Source organism: Ammospiza caudacuta, chromosome 16 (genome assembly GCF_027887145.1).
Source record: "Ammospiza caudacuta isolate bAmmCau1 chromosome 16, bAmmCau1.pri, whole genome shotgun sequence".
Lineage (NCBI taxonomy): Eukaryota > Metazoa > Chordata > Aves > Passeriformes > Passerellidae > Ammospiza > Ammospiza caudacuta.
In genome coordinates, this window is record NC_080608.1 from 17,817,031 (window position 1) to 17,830,228 (window position 13,198).

General features: G+C 54.3%; 1 protein-coding gene across 3 annotated transcripts in view; it reads left to right on the forward strand.

Moving 5' to 3' along the window:
• Window positions 1-13,198, forward strand: part of ARHGAP26 (Rho GTPase activating protein 26) — a 99,474-nt gene that overhangs the window by 40,995 nt on the left and 45,281 nt on the right. For all 3 annotated transcript variants that reach the window (XM_058815022.1, XM_058815023.1, XM_058815024.1), the window contains exons 12-14: window positions 5,373-5,409; window positions 10,657-10,722; window positions 11,418-11,492. In XM_058815022.1, coding sequence (XP_058671005.1) covers window positions 5,373-5,409; window positions 10,657-10,722; window positions 11,418-11,492 — 178 coding nt within the window. The remainder of the gene's footprint in view (window positions 1-5,372; window positions 5,410-10,656; window positions 10,723-11,417; window positions 11,493-13,198) is intronic.

Below are 13,198 nucleotides of genomic sequence, written 5' to 3' on the forward strand. Positions count from 1 at the left end.
GTGGGGGTTAATGAGCACCATGGGCAGCAGCGTGACCTCTGAAATGAGGAAATAAAAATGAAATTACGCAACATCATCTTTTTGTAGTTCCCCTTCCAACCCCAGCTACTTCCTTTTCCTTTCCCACAGTCCAGTGTCATCCCAAACCATTCACAGACCCATTTGCTCTTTGCACGTCATGTGTGCAAAGTTTGGTTAGGATCAGGCTGGAAATCTGATGGGTTGAATTCTTCTTGATTTATCTGTGCACAAGCAGGAAGTGCATCAGGTGATGGAGAGTGGCTGTAGGACTGTTTGAGGCTCTGGATGGTGTTGTAGAGGTGTTTCAGGCCCTGGATGGTATCTGAGGGGTGTTTCAGGCTCTGGATGGTGTCTGAGGGCTGTTTGAGGCTCTGGATGGTATCTGAGGGGTGTTTCAGGCTCTGGATGTGTCTGAGGGCTGTTTCAGGCTCTGGATGGTGTCTGAGGGGTGTTTCAGGCTCTGGATGGTGTCTGAGGGGTGTTTCAGGCTCTGGATGTGTCTGAGGGCTGTTTGAGGCTCTGGATGTGTCTGAGGGGTGTTTCAGGCTCTGGATGGTATCTGAGGGGTGTTTCAGGCTCTGGATGGTATCTGAGGGCTGTTTGAGGGTCTGGATGGTGTCTGAGGGCTGTTTGAGACTTTGGATGTGTCTGAGGGCTGTTTCAGGCTCTGGATGGTGTCTGAGGGCTGTTTCAGGCTCTGGATGTGTCTGAGGGCTGTTTCAGGCCCTGGGTGGTGGCTCTCGGTGGCTGTAGGAGCATTTTAGGCCCTCAGTGATGGCCATCAGTGGTTGTGGAGGTGGTTGAGGCTCCAGATGGTGGCTGTCAGTGGCTGTAGGAGTGTTTGAGGCTCCAGATGGTGTCTTTCAAAGGGTTTCTGATGAGGAAAATCCACAGCTGACGCTTGCATGATGCACAGCTCCAGTGTGGGGTGTGTGGCAGTGGCAGGACTGAATCTGGAGGGCAAAGCACCTGCAGTGCTGCTCCTGCCCAGGCTGTGGTCCATGAGAGGTTGGGACATGGATCCAGGAGCCAGCAGTGTGGGTGGGTGACCCCAGCTCATCCCTGGGCGCCATGGAGCAGGGAGCTCCTCCTGGGCCCTGTGCTCCTCTACCACACCCTCCAACATCTCAGAGCTCTTAATCATCCCTATAAAACCATTTCCTCTGCAAAACAAAGCATGCGTTTGGTGAAATGTCTCAGCAAAGGAAATAACTGGTTCTTTGATGAATTATCTTAAATATCAAGTTCATAATAGTGCAAGTGTCAAAGTAGTCATGAGTTGTAACTGCTCTCATAAAATTTATCTTTTTGGATTACTTACAGATGCATCTTGGAATTTTTCAATAATAGCTTGCAAAGGTCTTCTTTAAGCTTCCAGACAGCAATTATCCTGCAGGAATGAAGCAGCAGTGGCTTCTGCTAAAAAAAAAATTATACAATCTGGTTTTGTTCAGGATATTTTACCATCTACAGTAGGAGTTTAGAAAACTAAATACAAGACATGAAGGTCTGTAAGTTTTGTACTATCTCTATATATATTTTTTCTATACACATCATTTCTGAAACTGCCTGGGAGGATATTTTGGCTCTGGAAATACAATCAAAAGGGAATAATTAGTGTGAGAGACGTTGGAGCATGGCAGTGCTGCAGGGCAAGGATTTGTCTCCTCGTTAGTCACTGGTCCCAATTCTGGGAGTTTTATAACCCAGCCTGTTCCCACACGTGTCTGTGGGCCACAGCCCCTTCACCTCCCAGCAATGTTTCTTCCCTCTCATTTCTCATCCCTTGTCAGTGACTAATGCTGCAAAGTGAAAGAAGCTTTTCATTTCACGAGAAAGTCTCTGGGTTTGGGACTGTTTCCTCCAGAGTGTGTTAACAACAGGACAAACAGCGTGCGGGCATAAAAATACACTCATTTATTGGTGTTTTATTGTGTATTTATTGGTGTTTTATTGTCTGGCCCGTGCTGGGTGATGTGTGTGTCTGCAGATCCTGCCTGCCCTGTGCTGGGCAGAGCTCAGAGCACTGTGCTGGATGCTGTCACTGTGACAGTGGCACTGTGCTGTCCCCTCGTGCTCCCCTGGCCACAGCCTGGGCATGGCAATGGTGCAAGCACCTCTGAGAGAGGGGCTGAGGGCAGGGAGATCAAATCCAGCACTGGCAGCTGTGTGGAAGAGGGTTCAGGAGAGCTTTTTCAAAGTGTTCTCAGCCCATCTCTGCCAGGACAGAGGTGCTGCAGCCCTGGTGTGGGAATAGCAGGAACCTCTGTGGAATTCTGCACCCTCTCCCTCACCCTTGGTGCATGAACTGCCTCACGTGTGTGTGAGGCTCAGTCTTCAAGTGCATCTTCTGCTTTAAGCCGTGCCTGCTATCAGAGCTGTTTTGAAGGACTGGAATATCAGCATCCCTGGGCCAGGCTGGGCAGGGGAGCTTTGCCAAGGCACGAGCCCAAGGGCTCCAGCAGGGCAGGGCTGACCCTTGGGCCACTGGAGGAGCCTCACTCCTGGAGCTCTATACAGCAGCCCTTTCCTCAGACTTGGAAACTTTCTCTTATCCAGAAAAATCTCCCTCTAAAAGACTTGAGGCAGAATAGGAGAAGTATTTTTGAAAAAGGAAGGGATATTGCAGACTTGGGGCTTAGCTAAAGCCCTGCTGGTGTGGAGCTGTGTTAGTGGATTAACAGAGACAAGGGATAAAAGGTTTGTCCTTGATAAGATGGGTGTAGGGTGGCAGTGACTCTGTGTTTTATGGCTGCCGTTGACCTTTGTGTGAAACTTCCCTCTTGCTGTGTGCACACTTTGCAGTTAATGGCAAAGGCATATTGTGTTTCCTTGTCTGCCCTTTCCCCTTGTTTTATAGAGCAGTCTCTGGTGATAACAGCCTCTGCTGTTTCATGGATCCAGACTGGAAGAGCGCATGTGCAGGCAGGGGATGTCCCTGGAGCTGCTGTGCACCAGAAGTTGGAATGGTTTGGGTTGGAAGGACCCTAAGGCTCCTCTCATCCCACCCTGTCCCAGGGTGCTCCAAGGCTGACCCTTGGCTGTGTTTAGTGTTACCTGTGTGTGAGCCAGGGCACCAACTGTGTGTGAGATCCCAGGTTTGGGTGACTTTGGGTGACAGGCTGAGCCCAGTCCCTGCTGGGACCCCCCAACAGAGGCTCTGAGGTTGGAGGGAGAACTTCCCCAGGGAAGGCTGGCTGTGGTGGGCACTGCTGCCAGGGCAGCCTGCGGGTGTTTTCCTACCTTTTTCCCCTTATTCAATTTTCTTGATATAAACACTGTTCCTAGAGGAGAACTCTCTTGCTGACTGCAGCTGCTTTTGCTGCTGAATCATCCCCCGCTTGCCAGATGTGGCTGATGGATTTTCTCTGCAAACAATCCTCTCTGCTCGGGCTGGTGTTACACAGCCAGGTGTCCTGGCAGGGGGACAGGGAAGGAGCTCCTTGGAGGGGCCAGAACCTGCCCAAAGCCCAGCTCTGAGCTGCTCCATTGGGTTTGTGCTTCCCTGAGCAGGTCCTGGGTGGTGGAGCTGGTCCAGGGTGTCCTGCGGTGCCCAGCTCAGGAATGGCCTGGGTCTGGGTCACCTCCAGGGAAGGGATCTGTTTGTGTGCCCTGCTGCTGCCATGCCTGGGGTGGTGCTCACAGGAGCAGGGGAGAGATGACAATCTTGACTCCATGTTTCAGAAGGCTGATTTATTATTTTATCATATATATTATATTAAAAGAAAATGATACATTAGAACTAAAAGAATAGAAGAAAGGATTTAATCAGAAGGCTAGCAAAGGAAAGGAAGGAATGATAATAAAAGAATAGGAAGGAATGATAATAAAAGGATAGAAAGTAATGATAATAAAATCTTGTGACTGACCAGAGAGTCCGAGCCAGCTGACTGTGATTGGGCATTAATTAAAAACAACCACATGAGACCGATCCCAGATGCACCTGTTCCATCCCACAGCAGCAGATAATCAATGTTTACATTTTGTTCCTGAGGCCTCTCAGCTTCTCAGGAGAAGAATCCTATCAAAAGGATTTTTCATGAAACATGTCTGTGACACATGCCCTGTGGCACACAGCCTTGCTGGGAGCTTTTGGTGCTGGGGTGAGCAGCAGGGCGTGCCAGCAGTGCCAGCAGTGCCCAGGCCTGGCTCTGACCCTCTGAGAGGCCCCAGGCTGATCCTGCAGCTCCTGGGGGACATCCCCAGCAGGGACCCTGGGGAAGCACAGAGCACCAGGGCTCCTGTCGGTGCCAGGGCTGGGATGCTGGAGCACAGCCCTGCCCTGTTGCTGCTGGTGTTGCTATCAACACGGCCTTTGGAGGCTTGCCCTGCTGGCTATTTTGGGAGGCAGCATGTGATGCGGGCAGCTGCCCTTGCAGGGGCTCCCAGCCCTGCTCCCCACAGCCTCAGCAGCCTGGGTGCTGTTCTGTGCCCCCTCAGCCACATCCAGGTGCTGCTGTGGCTCTGGGCTGGGTGGGAGTGCTCCTGGTGAGCACTGAAGGATTATCCTAAACCATTTTACTCTGTTGAGCTGGGGAAATACAGCCTGTCTGAGGGCTGATCTTCTTACAGCTGCTGTTGGTATTATCCTGGGCTTTTAAAGTGCCCTCACATGGTGATTAAACCTTGTGCCAGTGTTTTCCCTTTTTGTTGTGTCCACTGAGGTGTCCCTTTGCTCTCCAGCAGCCAAGCTGTGGTGATGGGGTGGGAGGAAGAGTGTGGATGTTGGGAGGCTGGAGAGGTTTGGGATGGAGCCCTGGTGGTGGCTGTGCTGGGAGCAGGGCTGGCTGCACTCAGTGCCTCACCCTGCTGCACTCCTTGTGCTCTCTAAATCAAGGACGTTTCTTTTCCTCTCCCTCCCTTTGCCTGGCTCTTTGCCCAGGCTGTAGCTGAGGAGGGGATGCCCGCTCCCTGCCCCAGCTGCACCTGCCAGGGGTTCCTGCAATGCCCATGAGGGAGTTGCCTGCTTTGCTCTGAGTTTACATCCTCTGTGAGTGGCCTTCAGGAGAGGAGTCAGAATCATGGAGCAGTTTGGAGGAGTCACAGAACCATGGAGCAGTTTGGGTTGGGAGGGACCTTTAAAGCTCATCCAGTCCAACCCCACCTCCATTTTGTTTAGAAGCCTCTAATTTCTGTTTTTACCTGGTCCATCCCATTTGCATTCTTTATTTCAAGAGCTGTCCTAGGCAGTATTTTAAATAACTCCAGAGCTGGGCCAGCCCAGCATTTGTGTGCAGAGGTCGTGGTGGTGTCTGGGGACCTGGCTGCTGGGGGAGGTCTGGCAGCAGCCACTCTGTGGTGGCACCAGCTGTGCCAGGGTCTTCACAAGGCTTTCTGCTTGTGTTTTCCAGGTGTACAACTCCAACAAGGACAACCAGAGCGAAGGCAGTGAGTATTTCTGCTCCAGCCTGACCCTGAAGGTGGCTGAGCTGTGGGAGGGTCAGCAGGGGATGCTGGTGGCACTGGGCTGGGGGGTGGCACTGGGCTGGGGGGTGGCACTGGGCTGGGGGGTGGCAGGGCTCAGTGAGGGCACCCCAGGGTGGCACCCAGCAGGGACCAGGGGCAGAAAGCTGCTGGTGGGACCTGGGGCTGTGCAGAGCAGGGCCAGGCAGTGCCTGCATCCCTCAGGGTGTGTCCCCTCCTGCCCCACACCGTGTCCCCACCCCAGTGGCACTGCAGGGTGGCCTGGGGACCTCTCCTGAAGGTGACACCTGGGACCAGGCAGCTCTTCTCTCTGAGCCAGAATGTGCAGGGTGAGTGAGTCTTTCCAAGGGGGAATTGGAGCAGAAATACAGGAGTAAGGAGGTCCTGCCTTGTCAAGATTGTCAACAAGAGCCCTTAAAAATAAAAGTCTTTTTATTGTGGTTCGGGCAATCAAAGCCCTGGGTCAGGAAAGCACTTGTTTTCTTCCTAGAGGAGCAGTTGCACCTGGTCCTGCCTCTTATGTCCTGTGTTTTAAAACCCTTAATTGAGCCATTTCCCAGTAGGTTGGATTTGCCATAATTGCAATTCTGCAGCCCCAGTCCCTTCCCTCAGAGCCAGGGCCAGGCCTGGGTTGCTGTTCAGTGCTTGGTGCTGCCTCAGACACGACATTTCCATCTGCAGCCCCAGCATTTCTCTCTCAGTAATTGGTTTAATTTGCAGCTGATGTTCCTCACACCCATTCCAGCCCTTGCACAGAGCAGTCTCTGCCCCCTCTGTGGTTCCCCTTCCCTCTGACCCCCTCTGCCATCAGCTGCACATCCATCCTTTCCTGCCTGTTCACCTGCTCTGTGCCTCCAGGTGACCCGGCAGAGCTCAGGGCTGTGCTGGGAAGGGCAGCGTGGTCACTGTCCCTGGGCTGGGAGCCCTGCTGGAACAGCTCCCCTGTCCCTTTTTCCTGGGGGCAGGAGGAGTTTGTGGGGTGCAGAGCCCAGGGTGACTCAGCTCCGTGAGCTGTCACTGCTCCCTGTCCCTGCACACAGCTCTGCCAGCTCTGTGCCTGCTGGTTTAGCTCAGGACACCGTTTGGGCTTTCTTAAAAATGAGAATGATCCTTCTTGTGTGTCCTTGTGTGTCCTCCCTGGTTCTGGGAGCAGGCTGGGACCCTTGGCTGAAGGTGTTTCTGAACCTTTTGCTGGGGCTGGTGTGAGCAGAGGGCTGGCTGCTCCAGCCCCACTAAACCCCTGTTCAGAGCTCTGCCTGCCTCCCAGGCACTCTGAAATCCATTCAGCTCCTGCCTGGCTGCCAGCAGCCCTTGATGCAGGCTTTTCCTGCAGGGACCTGCAGTGAGTGTGGGGATGGAGGGGTGTGGATGCAGTTCCTGATGCACCCTCCACACCTCTGCCTCCTGCCTGCACCTCTGGAGCCTGGCAGTGCCTCCCAGTGCTGTGGAGGCACTTTCAGAACGCTGTGGTTTTGCAGAGATTCTGGGTTTGCTGTCCTGCTGTGTGGCCAGATGGCCGTGGGGCTGTGGGGGATTTATCGTGTGCTGTGGAGGGGCTGAGGGCTGTCACTGAACCATCAGAGCCAGGGGAATTGAGATGCTCTACTTTGCTAAGCAGAAGGACTTGCCCTGCTCCATGGAAACAAATCCTCCAGGCCATTTGTGCTCACTGCATGGAACAGCACAAAATTCCTCCTCTCCCTGCCTTCCTGCCATTTCACTCTCCATCCTCCGCATCCACTCCTGAGTCCCTTTGCCTGCCCTGTCTGCTGTGCCCTTGTCTCGGTGCTCTGGCCCTTCCCAGCAATCACAGTCATGGAATCACAGAGTATTTTGGGTTGGAAGGGCTTTAAAGCTCCTCTCTGCCATGGCAGGGACACTTCCCACTGTTCCAGTTTGCTCCCAGCCCTGTCCAACCTGACCTTGGGCACTGCCAGGGATCCAGGGGCAGCCACAGCTGTGCCAGGGCCTGCCACCCTCGTTGTAAAAATCTTCTTCCATTTCTCTAACCTAATCCGACCCTCACTCTTCCTTTCCCAATCTTGGCAGCTCACTGGTAGTCAGAGCCCTGAGAACTCATTTCTGGTGAGACCTGAAAGCTCATTCCTCTGGTCTCTGCTTCATGATTTCCCCCCTCCCCTGTGGTTCTTATTTCCAAAATGTCTCTGAAAGAATTCAAGCCCGAGGTGGTTGCATGGCCCAGTGTGGTGGGGAGGCAGAGGAGCTGCTCTGACCTTGCCCTGCCCTGACACGGCTGGAGCCAGGCTGACAGAGCTGATTCAGCCCCTGCCCCCTTCCCTTCACCCTGATGTCACACCAGTGTAAAGGGAGGGAATTAATGGATTAAATAGAAATAATCTGCCAGGCAAAAATAGAAGGGGATGAGAGCAGTTGAGTAGCCCTTGGAATGTGATGCTGCTGAAGGTCAGGTGAGCTGGGGGGGTGTGGGAACAGCTGCTGTGCAGGTGTGCGTGTCCCCTGTGCTGATGTGAAGTGTTCCTGGAGGGGTCCAGCCTGGGCAGGGCACTGGATGCTGCTGGGGGAAGAGCCTGAGACACGTGTGGGGGCCTGGAGCTGAGCCTCACACCTGGCCTGGGCAGGGAGAGCTCCAGGGAGGCTCCTCCACCTGGCCTCGGCCAGGCAGGGACAGCTCAGATTGGAACATAGGGAGGATTTCTTCTCTGAAGGGGCTGTCCAGCCTTGGCACATCTGCCCAGGGCAGGGGGTGCCCATTCCTGAGGGGTTCCACAGCCATGTGGCTCCTGGGGACAGAGCTTAGTGCTGGGGGAATGGTTGGGCTTGATGACCTTGGGGGCTTTTCAAGCCCAGATGATTCCATGGATCTGTGATCCCAGATGGAATCCCAGGTGATTCCATGGATCTGTGATCACAGATGGAATCCCAGATGATTCTCTGGATCTGTGATCACAGATGGAATCCCAGGTGATTCCATGGATCTGTGATCCCAGGTGGAATCCCAGATGATTCCCTGGATCTGTGATCCCAGGTGGAATCCCAGGTGATTCCCTGGATCTGTGATCCCAGATGGAATCCCACATGGTTCCATGGATCTGTGATCCCAGATGGAATCCCACATGGTTCCATGGATCTGTGATCCCAGATGGTTCCATGGATCTGTGATCCCAGATGGAATCCCAGATGATTCCCTGGACCTGTGATCCCAGGTGGAATCCCAGATGGTTCCATGGATCTGTGATCCCAGATGGAATCCCAGATGGTTCCATGGATCTGTGATTCCAGATGGAATCCCAGGTGATTCCCTGGATCTGTGATCTCAGGTGGAATCCCAGGTGATTCCATGGATCTGTGATCTGGACAGCAGCAGGTCCAGATCTGCCTTTGGTCTGGGCCATTGCTGAACTGAGTCATGTGGTAAATGGCTGGGATAAAGAGCAGATGCTCCGAGAGAGGGGAAGCCAAGCTTTTACGATGCTCATCAGAAGTTAAGTTTAAGGATGAATAAAGGCACTTTGGAAACTTAATCAGATATTATTTCTGGATATAACTACTGCAAATAAATCCCGATCTTTCCCGATGCAGAGTATGACAGTGAGTGGAGGAGCCTGTTCCTCTGCTCAGGGGGATTGTGCCAGGTCACTTCACCCAGAGGCACTGCTGGGTCTCCTGCTCCTGCTGCAGGGAGGGATGCCAGCCCTGCCTGGCCCTGGGGTGCTGGGCCCTGCAGGGTGGTGGAGTCATGAATGGGTTGGGCTGGAAAGGACCTTAAAGCTGATCCAGTTCCTGCTGTGGGCAGGGACACCTTGCACTATCCCAGGCTACTCCAAGCCCTGTCCAGCCTGGCATTGGGGGCCCAAGCAGGCAAGGGGCTAAGGGAAAGCTGCTGCTCTGTGGGGTGGGCTGGCAGAGAGCCTGGGGCAGTGATCCAGACTGTCAGCACCACACAGGGATGCCCACAGATCAGGGTCACGCCGTGCCAGGGCTGAGCAGACCTGCTGAGCTGGGCTTGCTGCAGCAGGACAGCTTCCACAGCATGGCTTTGAGCTGCTCAGGTACCCTCGTGTTTGTCAGTGCTTTGGGAATGGCAGCTGTGCCAGCTGATGGATGGCACGCTGGGTTCGCGCTGCATCCATGCTGGGAGCCCTGAGGGTGCCCAGCAAAGGGCCCTGCAGCCTCTGCATTGTCCTCACGTGCCGTGGCACAGCCGTCTGCACTCTGTGCTTGTGTTGGCTCAGCACTGCAGCCTGCTTGCCCAGACAAACAGAACGGAGCTGTTTTCCTTTGCACTGCTGTGGGTCCCCGTGCCACTCACCAGACAAAGCCCAGCCCCAGCACGGGGCTCAGAGCAAGGGATTAGGAAGGGCTGGAGCTGGCAGCTGCCCATGGGGCAGGGGAAAAGCAGGGAATGCCAGGGAGGGGAGCAGCACGTGCCTTGCAGAGGGCACTGCCAGCCTGGGCTCTGCTCCCTGCCTGCCCTGCCCTGCACTGAACGAGCTGTGTCTGTCCCATCACAGCGTCCCTGGGGTCTGGAATGGCTTTGCCCTCTCCCATCACAGCATTCCATGGGGTCTGCAGCCCGGGGTGGCTTTGCCCACCCTTCCCTCCCCTGTGGAAGGTTTTCCAACCCTTTCTCTAGGGAGGTACTAATTCTCCATAACAAATAGCTGGGCAGTGTTTGCCAGGCAGTGGTGGAAAGCTCTCTGTGGGGTGAATTCTTCCAGCAGCTGTTGGGGTTCCTGGATTAGTAATTCCTTGACCTTAGGAAATCCTGCATTGGCACAGGTGAATTGAGTGGTACATCCCATTAACTCTCATTTTTTAGCTCTCACTCTTGGGCAGAGGCAAGACACCTCATGTGCCATTTCAGGGATTTGTTGTGTCCAAATGTCCAATTTCATTTCTTCCCAAGCAACCCGTTGTCAACTTTCCAGACGAATTTGGGTTATCTCACCTTGATCCTAAATTAATTTTGTCCATCTGCAGTGGTAGCTGCCTGGCAGAGCCCAGGGCTTGGTTCAGAGGGATGTGGAGGCTGGAATGCAGATCAGTGGCTGTGTTTGCCCAGGTTACAGCTGGTACAATCTGCTGTACTTGTGTTACTGCCCTCATTTATCTCCTGCTGCTCTGGGCAGTGGTGCATTGCTGGGATGGTTCAGCAGGAGCCTGGTGCTCCCTGTGAGGGCCTGCCCTGCCCTGCCAGCCGCTCACCCTGCTCTCTGCCCTTCCCTGCAGCTGCCCAGCTGGACAGCATCGGCTTCAGCATCATCAAGAAGTGCATCCACGCTGTGGAAACAAGAGGTAGGGCAGCCTCGGGCTGGGCTTGCTCTGGGGCAGCTGCTGGCAGGGGAGCAGTTGCTTTCCTGCCCTTTCCATGGACAGAATGACTCACGAGCCCTGGGACCCACATCAGATGAGCCCATGACGTGCTGGGGCTGATGAGAGAGGCGTTTGCCCCACGGCTGGGCCAGCAGGACTCACAGACATGGGGCAGGGTGAGCCAATAACACCCTGGGACAGGACCAAGGGGGTGTTCACCTCAGCATCCTTCCTGCAGGAATGCTGCCAAGCACGTCCTCTCATGTGGGATTGTGTCCCCAGAACCTCTGTGAGGCTCCTTGGGCACAGGTGGGGTTGTCCCAGCCCTGCAGGGGCAGGTCAGATGCAGAGGGCTCAGACCTCAACCTGAAGAACTTGGCACAGTAAAATTTTCCCAGATTACCCTGGTTAAGTGCAGATCCTGCTTGGGGCTGCCATGGCTGTGGGAAGGAGGAAAAGAGTGCTCAGATCCTTGTTCCTGAGCTAACTGGGGTAACAGTTCTAATGAAAGGATACGTGAAAACCTTGATATCAACCCCAAATTTTACCATCTTCTGTGGCTTTGTGTTTGATAGGTGAGAGGGTTTCATGGGCTTTGCTGTTTGAGAAGGCAAAGGAGTGGAAGCAATGTCAGCAGCCCTTGTGACCCTGTGCTGACAGGTTCCTTGTTTCCCCAGGGATCAATGAGCAGGGGCTCTACCGGATCGTGGGGGTGAACTCCCGGGTGCAGAAGCTGCTGAGCATCCTGATGGGTGAGTGGATGGAATTTGTAAAGGCAGTGGGCTGTGCTGCTCTGAGGCCTTGCCAAGCTGGAGCAGGGGCTCCTCTCAGGGTCCCTGATGGTAGTGACTGTGCCCTTAGGACCGTGTTGAAGCCAGGAGGTGCTGGGCACCGTGGGCAGGTGTGAAGGTAGGACAGGACTCGTGTGGGACTGGCTTCACCAGGCCCTGCTGCAGTCACTGGTGTCCTGCTCACACATGCTCTGGGCTCTGGCAGCCTTCCCAAATGCAAACCAAAATCTTCAAAGAAATAGCTGAAAGCTTTGGCTTTTCATCTCCTATCTGCCCCCTTGTTCCCAGCACCCTTTGAAATGATTTTCTCTGGATGTTGCATGCTGCCTGTGGCTGTTCTTGCTTTCCCCACGGACTTTCTTGTGCCTGTTTATCTCAGCCTTGCCCAGAGTTTTCCAGCATGTTTCCCTTGTGTCTGAGGCCTTGGATCCTGCATTTCTGGATGCTCCAAGCTGCTGGCTCTTGGCACAGCAGAGCTCTGCTCTGGCTGTGGGGACAGAACCATTTCAGCCTTGACCTCACAGGCAGCATTTCCATCCCACAGCTGCAGCCCTGGACCAGTCTGTCTGTCTGTCCAGACATGCCTGAGACACAGCAGTGGAGGAGAGAGCAGAGCTGGGCAGCTGCCCTTGGCCAGTCCTGTGTGGTGCTGCTCAGACTTGGCAAAAGCACAGATGAAATAGCTGCATGAATAGGGAAACAAATGCTCACTAATTTGTTAGTGCCCTGTTGAATGTGTTTGTTACTCCTTGGGAAGATGTGTGGCATTTCTGGTCATCTTCTTTCCCTGCACTTATTATCTTTTTTTCTACATGATTTCCTTTTCCTTGTCCTCACAAAACTCCAGTGCTCCTTTCTCTGCATATTTCTTCTCACAGAAGGTTTTCATCTGTTGTGTTTCAGCATCTTTTCCTTTTCCAATTCCTCCTTGTTTTGCCACCACTAAGGTGTTCAGTGAGCAGAGCCCATGGTGGCTGTCACAGCTGTCAGTGTTAACCTGTGGAAAACAGATAATGCAGGTGACTGGAGTGGGAGGGCACAGCTCCAAATCGGGGTGCAGGGCACCTCTTTGCTCTTGTGGCATTTGGAAAGTTCACATTTGCAGTCACGAGACTGGAGGCAGGTGCTGTTATTAGAGGAGTTTGGCACAGGCTGGGGATGTGAAGGTGCCCTGCAGGGCTGTGGGGAGCCAGCAGTGTCCTGTGGCACCCAGGGTGGGCACGGGGACAGCGCCAGGAGCACTGCTGACAGGAACAGCCAGGCTTGGCGCCCCGGGACAGGTCCTGGCAGGTCACAGGCAGGCCCTCAGTGATGCCCATCACCACATCCCACAGGTGGCAGGGCCACGGACCCCTTCTCCTGGCACGGAGGTGCCAGTGCTGGTGTCAGCCCCCAGGCTGTGACAGATGGCAGAACTGGCCTGGGTGAGGAGCTCTGCCGAGCTGGGAGCGATTCAGTTCTGGACAGCATCCAGCATCCATTATCTCCTCAGCCACCGAAGCCACTCAGCTGTCGCCCCTGTGTCTCATAAGGAGGTGATAAATGGCTGGTGCTTTTCCTTTGTCCTGGTGTGTCCTCCTTGGCTGCTGGGGCTGGAAGCCCTGCTGGAGGCAGTCAGGGCTGGCACTGGGACCCCTTTTGGGAATCCCCCATGGTGTCCATTCTTG